This window comes from Vicia villosa, unplaced genomic scaffold (assembly GCF_029867415.1).
Source record: "Vicia villosa cultivar HV-30 ecotype Madison, WI unplaced genomic scaffold, Vvil1.0 ctg.000399F_1_1, whole genome shotgun sequence".
Taxonomy (NCBI): Eukaryota; Viridiplantae; Streptophyta; class Magnoliopsida; order Fabales; family Fabaceae; genus Vicia; species Vicia villosa.
In genome coordinates this window covers 553440-564822 of record NW_026705179.1, presented here as the reverse complement: position 1 = coordinate 564822, position 11383 = coordinate 553440, and the positions used below count along the sequence as shown (strand labels likewise).

The 11383-nt window shown below is 38.1% G+C and overlaps 2 protein-coding genes across 4 annotated transcripts; both read right to left on the bottom strand.

Annotated features, from left to right (window-relative positions):
* Positions 1–240: 240 nt before the first annotated feature.
* Positions 241–2549, bottom strand: LOC131627744 (low-temperature-induced cysteine proteinase-like). Its single transcript, XM_058898598.1, has 5 exons — positions 1931–2549; positions 1511–1743; positions 1261–1398; positions 618–1094; positions 241–536 (listed from the first exon to the last, which is right to left on the bottom strand). The coding sequence occupies exons 1-5, from the start codon at positions 2397–2399 to the stop codon at positions 393–395; spliced, it is 1461 nt and encodes a 486-aa protein (XP_058754581.1). The 5' UTR covers positions 2400–2549; the 3' UTR covers positions 241–392.
* Positions 2550–3343: 794 nt separating this feature from the next.
* On the bottom strand, positions 3344–7632 carry LOC131627745 (peroxisome biogenesis protein 7). Of its 3 annotated transcripts, none has more exons than XM_058898601.1 (2): positions 6481–7632; positions 3344–3469 (listed from the first exon to the last, which is right to left on the bottom strand). In XM_058898601.1, the coding sequence occupies exon 1, from the start codon at positions 7443–7445 to the stop codon at positions 6489–6491; it is 957 nt and encodes a 318-aa protein (XP_058754584.1). In that variant the 5' UTR covers positions 7446–7632; the 3' UTR covers positions 3344–3469; positions 6481–6488. The 3 variants fall into 3 exon arrangements, with proteins under 3 accessions (XP_058754584.1, XP_058754582.1, XP_058754585.1); XM_058898599.1 differs by lacking the exon at positions 3344–3469 and adding an exon at positions 4470–4786; XM_058898602.1 differs by lacking the exon at positions 3344–3469 and adding an exon at positions 5122–5138.
* Positions 7633–11383: the final 3751 nt, after the last annotated feature.

Here is an 11383-nt window from a genome sequence, read left to right as displayed (position 1 = left end):
ACCTATCAAACACTGCAAGATAGGAAAACCAAATAACGACGCTTCAAGACGACTAACAAAAAAACTTTGTACTCGGATAAAAAGATAAAAGAATAGAAAATTCGATGTATATCATTCCGGCCCCAAATCACCTTCTCAGGTTCAAAAATGCTTGAAACACATCAAGTTTCAAATGATATTCGATTTCTCTGAGTTGAAGTTTCTTATACGATCTTGAGTCCACAAATACAAAGATCCTAATTTTCTAACAAAATGAAGGAAATCAAATATTTATATAATCCATTCCATGGTACATAACATAGAGAAAATCCAAGCATAGCAACAAAGTTATGCCATAAACACAATTAAAAAACAGAGAAACATTATCAAGGATTTGACTGCAACCTTCTGCTTCAACGCATTGCAGCAAATGCATTCCTCCTCAGCTTAAGTGGTTCATAATGTATCTTTTTAGTTTCTTCAAATTTATTCCATGGAAACTTGTGCTTTCCCATCTTTTTCTTCCTCGCCGCCACTCCCATTAAATCTCCTAAGTTCTGTATAACACAAATTATCATGAAAATATAACAAGATGCTTAAATATAAGAATGTGAAGTATTAGTATTAGTATATCTTACTTGGAGACAGAGACCATCTTCGACATCGCAAACGGGGTAATCACTCGGGCAACAATATTGCGAGCCAGCGCAACAAACAGCATTCTCGTATTCGCAACAACCATAAGCGAGACAGAAACCAAACACCTCGGAAAGGCAACAACATGTTTCATCGGCAGTACAATAGGAGAAGTCCCCACATTCAACTGGTGGAGGAGAAGGAGGTGGTGGCGGCGGTGATGGCGGTGAAGGAGGACTACTTGGTGATATTTCAGTGGACTCTTTGGTAGGATAAGATGCCATATAATTGATAGCACAAACTCCATAGGTTAAATTTGTATTCCTTTTAATGTAAATGTACCCTTCCATTCCCCAACTTGTTCCCCAAGAATTCTTTACTATCCAGTAATCTTCGTCACCTTCTGATCCATAACCTACTATTAAAACTGCATGATCAATATCATCGGGATTACTTGAGCAATTTCCGTCATAGATTCCCTGTTCAACAAAAACAAAAAAATATAGATACTTCCAGTTCTTAAGGAAAATAGGCTCGGGTAATCTGAAGTTCGTCCAATAGATAAATAAAGTCTGACTAAAGATTGTTTCGGACAGGATTCAAACTCGTGCTCAAGTGAATATAACAGTAATAAGTAAGACTTACACTAGTGTATAGCTGAAAATCCATTGAGGATCCATCTATAGCAACACTTATTGGCTGCTTCGAAGTAGCACACAACAAAGCACTATCTGATTGTGCCACATCAGTGTAGCCATCAATGGTAACAACTTTGGTTTCCTCCTAATTCAAGTAAAAAATTTTAAAAAAGACCAAAAATAAAATGTTATGTTCTTTCACAATGCAAAATTTATAGGTAGGAAATGGAAGGACTACTATAGTAACAATAAAATACCTTGGTGACATTGCAGGTACCATCCACACCAGTGTAAGGGTAATTAGCTTCTGTATCTATCCCACCATTGTTTATAACCCACTCGAAAGCGAAATCCATGTACCCTCCATCACATCCATCGTTAGTAGTATCACAATCGACAAGTTCTTGTTCTGAAAGGCTTATAAGATCCCCGGTCGCTATTGCATTTACTCCTTCTATGGCTCCAGTGGAAGAAAATGACCAACAACTACCTACAAAATCAGAAAGAAAGAATAAAACTTTTCATAATATTCAATAGAGTTTAAGGGAAAATTAGTGGCAAGTTAAACTCATTTGTTGAAGTTTTTGATAGATTCTCTGACAAAATCACAATCAACTAGCATAATAACTATATATGAATCATTTCTAGCCAAAATAAATGGAAATATAGAAGCTTACCACAACTCCCTTGATCCTTCACACCAGTCACAGCCCCTTTCTTCCTCCAATCTAAAGAGTAAGGCGCGTCTTCACACGATTCTCCCTTTACAAGCCTCCTCTTGCTACTCGGCTTCTTCACCTTCGAAATAAACTTATTCTTGAACTCTTCATTACTCATATCAGCAAACCTGTTCAATCCAAGACGGTGTCCGAGAGGAGAGTTTCTCATTGCATTCCTCTCTACAATGTATTTCAAATTCCTCTTGAAATTCTCCAACCTTAAAGCTGCTTCTTCTGGATGTAAATAGAACTTCTGGTGGTCCTCTTTCCATTGTTGGAACAACTCAACCACTTGTTCCTCTGAAGGTAACTTGGTATGGTCAAAGGCTAATATTGAGTACTCGCTCGGGATAGCGTAACATAGAAATGTCGATGAACTCAAGATGACTGTAAGTAGAAACAAAAGATATTTCTGATAGGAACCCATTTTTTTCCTGTTGGTTGTTGGTTATCAGTGATGTTTGATCCACCATCATTTTTGTGTTGTATATAAAGTGATTAATTGAATGGAAAATCAAGCTACCAGTCAGCAGCAGAAGAATTACATTTTGGTCTTTAGCATTTTCTGTTACATGGCTTAGATTGAAACAACAATGGAAAGAAAAAATCAACTAGCATAGTGAGATTTTTTGGTACAACCTTCATTGTTAGCTAGTACCAAATTTGTCTTTAGATGTTTCTATTTCTTCTAGTCCATTTAGTTAGAGTCACTGAGTTTTGAGGAGAATCTAACAGTCAGCTGTGCACGTGTTCTCAAAGTTGTACAACATTGGACTGTTGACTGGTTGTTGAAGCAATGGATTAGCAATTTTATAGTTGAGACACAATGAGGATAGTGATCTGTGTGTATCACATATGCTTGTGAATCACATGTCCAATTTCACCTGTTTTAGTAGCATAATGTTATGGTTTTATATATTTATTTGTTTGAATCTTTTGAATGAGAAGAATTGTTGGTTGCTAAGAGTAGGCAAACGGAGCCATTGCGCATTAAGCATGCCATTTGAAAACACGAACAAGAGGCAACACATGACACGCTTATGCCAAACTTACAAAATATAGCTTCGCAAGATTCAGTGACAGCACGTTAGGGCGTAAAAAACTTGGGACAAATACAAATCCAGACATGCTAAGCATTTTTCCACTATTCCATACAAAGTTGAAGTAAATTTTATGGTAAAGTGGATTATGCAATATAAAAATTTAATAGCATACAAACCCCTTATGTGGCCTGACCAACAATCCACTAGTTTAACCATTAACTTGTCAACTCATTACCTCGATTACCGGTCAACATATCAGAAGGCATAAGATATTTATCTTGAAGAGAGTGAGTAACATTGACAGTCTTGAAGCTCTGGACAACCATAACTACCACTTCAAATTCAAAATGTGCAAACAGGGATTCAGATTTGTCAAGTTTCTCAATTTATACCAGTTCAGGGCCAATGTTGATGGTGCCAATCGTGAGTTACGTGCACATTTGATCTAAATTACCTGACCAAATCGAATACATGCTGAGTTTGTGATCAAACCAGGAACAGTGCGATCCAAATATAATAACATTGATCACTCAGATAATGATTTTCATTTGATTCCAATCCATTTAATTATCTAATTAAATCTGTTATTGTATCAAAGTGACTAGGTCATGTATTTTGTTGCTTACACATAATGAACATCCGAGAATCAAATCTGAACACATACACATGAACATATGTAATGACAGCAACTAACTGAAAGTCTGCCCTAAATAAATGTAACAACGGTTGCCAATGTATGCCTATGTATTACTCATAAGTTGTGGAAAAAGCAGAAAAGGTTTGCTTCTACCGGTTTGTTTAATACCTGGATTACCTTTACTACAATGAAAAGTTGGGTATGATAATAAACGAGCTGCACTTTCCCACAGTTCAGACCCTTGAGAAATCAAAGTTCAAACCCTGTGATAGTCCCTGTGGGTTAGTCTCGCAGGATACCTAGATCAAAGAAAGACTAAATAAAAAAGCTTAGCTTGGGTGTATGTCAATGTTATATGGCTAGTTGTTGAACAGTTTGGCTTCAACAGAGAAATCAAGAAGATAAGTTGTGACAGGATAACTCTAGCAGAATTGTTAGGAAACAAATTCAAGTAACAGAGAGTGCATTGATGGATATATTTGGTTAAGCCGTAACGTTTGAAGGGGTGATTGTTCTGGGGAATTTATCCCTGTTTCAATAGTTTTTTGTTGTTCTTCTCTATGGTACACAAGACACATAACAAAAACTTGTAATCTTTCCCAATACAATTATCTCATATTGGGTATGTTTTACCTGTAGTCACCTTCTAATTGACTGATAAAATTCACAATCATCTATCTAAAGAAAAAGATGTTGGAATTCAAAAGCTAGTCAACTATATAGCTTATTAGAATTTAAATAAATTTCTTACAAATGATTATCCATTAAATAACAATTTAACAAAAAAATTCTAAACTATCATTTCTAAAAAAGATAATACTCGGTCGTCAAAAAAAAAACAAGATAATACTCTCAGATCAATGCAGACAGATGAGCTAACACCTTTAATTATTATTCAAATGCTTTAAAGGTTTTCCTAAACTATTGACAGACTAGTTGTTGCAACAAGTCACAACCATCTTTTGTTTTACTAGTAATTCACCTAAAGAAGATCACAGAAAGCCAGCTTAATGAAAGACACAGAAAATATCTCTGTTTTCACTTTTCCCCCTCAAGAGTCTAACTTTTAATCTGGATCATCCTCCAAGATACTCGCTCTCACAGCAATGCCTATTATTAAGATATTTTTTGTATCTGGTATTTCAGATATGAGCTATGAATCAGTTTTAAGCTACATTATAGATCATACAGTAAAAAACCCAAAAAATAAGCTTATACAAAATAGTAGAGCATTCAGTTTTGGTAAAACTTTTAATTTTCGGTGACTCTGCTCCAATGTTATGAACAAATTCTAACTTCATTATTTGCTTCTTGCCCATTATAGAAGTTACAACAAACATTCTTCTTTCTAGGTTCCATCTATAGTTCTTAATAATTTGAGCATAGAAAAGGAAGTTGCAAAAGAAAGAATAACACATAAGAAATCCAAAGCCTCTAAAACTGAATTACCAGATAAATGCTAATAGAAACAGAAATACATGGAAGCCTGAACAACCAATAACAGCAATCCAGACCAGTCAAGAAAGAAGCCAGTGAAGAATTAAGAATCTGATATTGTACAAATCACAAGGCATGTGCATACAAGAACTAGGAAAAGGCACCAAAATTCTACAATGGAAACACAGTCCCCTTCTAGACTATAAATATAGTAACCAAGATCTTTGGGAAGACACAGAAGGAATATGAATTGGTGACCAATAATATAATGCAAAAACTAATGACAATAAAAAACACAAACACCATACAAATATAACAAACAATTTAGCAATCATTATTCTTTAAGCAGCAAATAACTAAATTAGAAATGATAATATTAGAGTGTTGGGATAGCACCATTAGTAGAAAAGATGGTAGAAAATAGACTTGGGTAGTTTGACAATGTAGAGAGAAGGTCTATAAATTATTTGGTAAAAAGAGTAAACCAGATGGAAAGAAGTGAATCAACTAAAAAGAAAGAAGTCAAACAACTAAAGGTAGAGGAAGACCTAGAAAAACTATAAGGCTGTGTTTGGGAGTTTGGAGGGGAGGGGAGGAGAGGCTTCCGAAAACGAATTTTTTAAAAAATATAGAAAAATATTTGACATTTTTTGAAAAAATGATTTTGTATAGAATGATAAAAGAGTGTATATCATTACTATATTTTTAATTTTCCGAATACTATAACAACTTAAAGATATTTTAAAAATTTATGTCAGCCCTTCCAAAATCCTCTAAAGCCCTCCTTCAATACAAATTTTGAGTTCCCCAAATTAAGGGGTTTTTGGTGTTATGAATAAAAGTAAACCCTCTAAAACCCTCCCAACCAAAACCATTCAATTCTTTTCACCCAATCCTTCTATTTTTTCAAAGCCCTCCCCTCCCTTCCCCTCCAAACTCCCAAACATAGTCTAAGAGAAATTATTAAGAAAGATATCGAGATTAACGATTTTGATAGAAAGCATGGTTCTAAACATAACATTATGGCGATAGTTGATTCATGTAGCCGACCCACTTAGTGGGATAAGGCGTGATTGTTGTTGATTCTTTAAGACGCAAAATTGAAATCAAAATCCACCATGGGAAATAGTAATATTAATTATGAACCATCATAAGAATAAAATCATGTTTATTATCAAATCAAAATCAATATACAACAAAGAAACAACCAATGAAAGAGATGTATTATTGTGTATATTTATATATTCCTTTTCAACATTGATACATCAAGAGAGAACCACCAAACATTGAATCTTATAACTCAAAATAACTATAGCAAATTCCCAAAACCCCTCCCACTCTAACCACATTAAAAAAGGAACAACAAAAACATAAACCTAAGCATTTAGTACCTTCCCTTTCAAGGTGCCCTAGGATCAGTTCCATGCTGCCAAACATAAGCAAGTTCATCCCAACCAGTACTAGCAAGAAGCCCTTCCACAAGAACACTCATATCAACCCCAACCGCAAACTCCGTATGATGATCATATCTACTCACCAAAGCATCCTCCACCATGAAATCCCAAACACAAACCGACATATCATAAGAACACGACACCATCAAATTCCGCACATGCGGCGAAAATTTCACCTTCCTAACAGCATAACCATGCCCATTCAGCACCGAAATCGGAACCCTAAAACTCCTAACATCCCAAACCTTAATCGATTTATCAACGGAAGCAGTGGCAATTATACATTCATCATATTTATTCCAATCACACGAAAGAATCTCATGTTCATGTGCCGGGAGGATCATAGTCGAACCCGGCTCACGGACATCCCAGATTCGGAGAGTACAGTCCCCGGACGCCGATGCAAAAACATCGGCGTGCCGAGGGTTCCAAACGGCGGAGTAAACACAGTAAGCGTGTTCCTTGAAGGTCCGAACGGAGGTAGGACGATCGACAGTCCATAATTTGACGGTATCATCCCATGAGGCGGAGAGGAAGGAGTCACGGCGGACGGGGTTGTAATCCGCGGAGTGAACCTCCCGGGTATGTTCGTGGAAGGAACGGATAGGGTTTGAAGTTGGTGGAAGAGCGAGGTCGTATAGTTTGACGGAGCCATCAGCTACGGCGGCGACGACGACGGAGTCATGAGATTCAGACCAGGTGACGTCGTAGATTCCGTCGGCGGTGTCGTAGGCGACGAGTTCGGTGATAGGGAGAGTGGGGTTGGAGGAGAGTTCGAGGACGTGGAGACGGCCGTTGCCGAGGATGCCGAAGTTTTGGGCGGTGGCGACGGCGATGCGGTTCTCGTAGAATGGACTGAACTTGACGGAGTAACCGTTGAAGGGGGTTTTGAAAACCGGCATGGTTTGATAAGAGTTGTAAGGATTTGATTTGATTTGATTTGGGTTATGTGAAAGAGTTGTCAGCTAATTGTGTGCATAGCAAGATTGAAGATTTTTAGATTCCACAGATTCAGTAGAAGAAAATGATTGGGCTAATTTCATCCTTGTCTCAAATTAAAGAGAGAAAGAAAAAACAAATCTTCTTTTTATGTTAAAAATATATTCTCTATATTGGATTTGATCTTTCATCCTTTTTATTTGTTTTGATTATCTATCTTCAAAAAATTTATTTTCATCATATATCGTGGAAAAAAATTGCAAATAATCCACTTCAAAAAAAATTATTCAAAAAACCAGGTTTTGGAAAAAATTATGAGAATAATCAGGTTTAGGAGGCGCCCAACACATAGGAGCCACCGGCAGCCGCTAATATGCATAAACATTTACTTATGCATGGTGCATAAGTTAACCTAAGCCCTTGGATCAATATTTCCATCTAATGGCTAGAAATCACCATATATATATTTACTAAAAACAGAAAAAAAAAAAAAACGTTTTGCTGATTTTTTTCCTTCTCAATTCAACGACTCGACATCTTTGTCTTCTCAACTCACCACCGTCGCCACCGCCTGCACCGTCTCCACCGCCTGCACCGTCGCCACCGCCAATGAGATAGCATTAGTCAGAGTAGCTTGGGGAGGATCGGCCGGTGGAAATGTTACGTGGGAATTGGAGAGCCAGATGAAGGACTCCTACCCGGAACTCTTTGCCTAAGGTATGTTTTCGAGGACGAAAACTTTTCTAGTGGGGGAGAGTTGTAACACCCCATAAAATTCCTTATTTAATTTAATTAATTTTTGGATTAAATATTAGAATTATTTGAGTTAACTGAGAAAAATGGGAATAATGAGACTGATGGGCCAGCGTCGCTTTTAGTAAATAGGGGGGTGTATTGGTAGGCCCTATTACTAATTAAAATAGTTTTATTTTATTTTCCACAAAATAGAGGAATTGTGGGAAAGAGGAATAGAACTAAGGAGAAGAGAAGAGTCTGAACGTGAAAAGAGAAGAGGAGCGGAGAAGTGCGACCCGAGGAAGAGCGAAGAATCAACCTTCAGGTAAGGGGGGACTCTTCCGTTTATCTTCTATTATGGGATTATAGGTAGTATGATAGAATTTGATCGTGTTATTCGTATCAATTGGATTGTGCTTAGGTTATAGAAGTGTTAGGTTTTGGGAGGATTGATGCATAATGATTACATTGATCATGTATTGGTGATAATTGGATGGTTGAATGTATTATAAATGTGTTATAATATGTGTTTGTTTCACTGTATGCAAATCTGGTTGGAATGGGATTGGTTTGGTCATGAATTGGTGAAGGAAGGGCAAAATCGCAGGCTGTTTTCTGCGATTCGGAGTTCTGGAAATCGCCAGTTCGCGCCGCGTCCAGGAGTTGGCGCCGCGAACTGCTTGGCAGAAGGCCAGGAAGTTTTGTTGTGTTCAGTACGCGCCGCGAGCATATGGCCGCGCCGCGAAGGCGTAGTTCCTTCTCGTTCCGCGCCGCGAACCCTTGTCTGCGCCGCGAAGGCGCAGTTCCTATTCGTTCCGCGCCGCGAACTGTGTGTGGCGCCGCGTGCTGTTGGCGATAGGCCGTTTTGAAAAGTTTAAAAATGTGTAACTTTTAAACCGTAAACCGGATTTTGGTGCCGTTTCGAGTACAGTGAAGCTAATCAAATAATTTATATAATTAAATGGTGTTTTGAGTTGTGGCTTGAATTATTTTTAAAACACCCGATCTTATTTGTTTGTGGCGGGATGTGTTTATAGGTACACTAATGAATGTCTTACCTGTATGATGTTGTGGTTATAACTGGTGTTTATTATACATGTATTGTTGGTATGAAATATGTGTTTATTTGATGATTATGACATTGATCGATGTATGTGGGTGATGAGCATGTTATGGTTGATGCATGCATTCATAATCATTATGTGGCTGGTCCTTGACGATGGTGGATCAGTGGTAGCTAATTCCCATTGTGTGGAATTAGTGAGTGGGTGTTACCGTATCCTTGACGATGGTGGGTCGGTGAGTTGGGTTATCCCAGATTTTGGTACCACATGCATGTAGTTGCATTGCATTAGGCTGTTTTGCTATTATAACATGAATGGAAGATTGTCCAATGTTATAATATGTATTAATTTGGTTGTTTGCTTACTGATTGTATGGTTTGAATCTGATCATAACTGTGATTGGGTGAATGGCATGTGAAATGATATTTTATTATCTATATCTTATAACATTAGTTAAATGTGAATGAGACTCACCCTTACTGTTGTTATTTTTCAGATTGAGGAGTAGCTCTCGTACTTGGTGAGGATTAGCTCGTCAAGTAGTTCGTTAGAGTCAGTTGGGTCCGTGTCATGCTCTGGTCGTGTAACACTGGGGGCGTCGTTTAGAGTTTCTTGTTAAATTCTTTTTATTTTGGATGGATTTTTATGTTGATGTTTTAAGTCCGTGACTTGGCTGTTTGTTATTCAGATGTTAAAGATAATTCCGCTGTGCTAAACATGATGATCTGAATAAATTTGGTTGACGTTCTCTTTTATGGCATGACATGAGTATTATTGTTTAATTATTTGGAAGTTGTAATGCCCTTATTCATGTTTACTCTGATTATTGTTTATTATTTATGCGGGGTATTAGAAGGGTGTTACAATAGTGGTATCAGAGCCTGGTTGGTCGTTTGAGTCAGAGTCTTAGTGTCGGTTGACCCCTCGTATGCGATTAGTGTAAGATTGACACTGTCGATACTTCTTGTTCTAATAAATATTGTTTGATATTTAGTAGAACAATGGCCGGAAGAGGAGGAAGGAACGACGATGCGATTGCTGAGGCTCTCGGTATGATTGCTGGTGTGTTGGGAGGGAATACCAATGGAGCTGGAATTGGTGCTGACAGGCAGCTGAATAGTTTTCAGAGGAACAACCCTCCGTTGTTCAAAGGCACTCACGATCCCGAAGGCGCCCAGAAGTGGCTAAAGGAAATTGAAAGGATCTTCCAGGTGATTGATTGTGACGAAAATCTGAAGGTGAGATATGGGACTCACATGCTGTCTGAAGAAGCTGATGATTGGTGGATGGCTAGTAGGGACGAACTACAAGCTGCAGGTGTTGCAATCACTTGGTCTGTGTTCAAGAGAGAATTCTTGCGGAGGTACTTTCCTGAGGATGTTAGAGGCAGGAAAGAGATTGAATTTTTGGAGCTGACACAAGGTAACATGACCGTGCCGGAGTATGCGTCCAAGTTTGTTGAGCTGGCAAAGTATTATGTCCACTACAATAATGATGAGGCTAGTGAATTCTCGAAGTGTGTTAAGTTCGAAAATGGTCTCCGTGATGAGATTAAACAGGGTATCAGATACCAGAGGATTCGTAGGTTTGTCGATTTGGTTGACTGCAGCCGAATCTTTGAAGAGGACAATATTAAACTGAAGTCGTCACACTCTCGCGAGTTAGTCGACAGGAAAGGGAAAAACCATATGGATCGTGGTAAGCCATATGGTAAGGGTAACCAGAAAGCTGGAGGCTGGAAGAAGCCTAGTGGGGGAGACTCTAGTGCCCCTATTAAGTGCTTCAAGTGTGGAGAACCTGGACATCGCATTCACGAGTGCAAAAGTGAGGAAAAGAAGTGCTATAGATGTGGAAAGGCAGGTCACATTGCTATTGAGTGCAAAGGGAACACTGTAACTTGTTTCAACTGCGGGGAAGAAGGTCATATTATTCCTAAGTGTCCTAAGCCGAGGAAGAATCAAGCTGGTGGTAAGGTGTTCGCCTTATCTGGTTCAGAGACTACTCCAGAGGATCGGTTGATTAAAGGTACGTGTTTTATCCATGGCACTCCTTTAATTGCAATAATAGATACTGGAGCAACTCACTCGTTTATTTCATTGGAT

Bases quoted from the DNA above. Each gene is read 5' to 3' on its own strand.
- LOC131627744 (XM_058898598.1), bottom strand. From the start codon at position 2,399: ATGGGTTCCTATCAGAAATATCTTTTGTTTCTACTTACAGTCATCTTG. The intron at 1,744-1,930 runs GTAAGCTTCTAT...CTGATTTTGTAG, and splicing joins GAAGGATCAAGGGAGTTGTG to GTAGTTGTTGGTCATTTTCT. The intron at 537-617 runs GTAAGATATACT...TGTGTTATACAG, and splicing joins AAGATGGTCTCTGTCTCCAA to AACTTAGGAGATTTAATGGG.
- LOC131627745 (XM_058898601.1), bottom strand. From the start codon at position 7,445: ATGCCGGTTTTCAAAACCCCCTTCAACGGTTACTCCGTCAAGTTCAGT.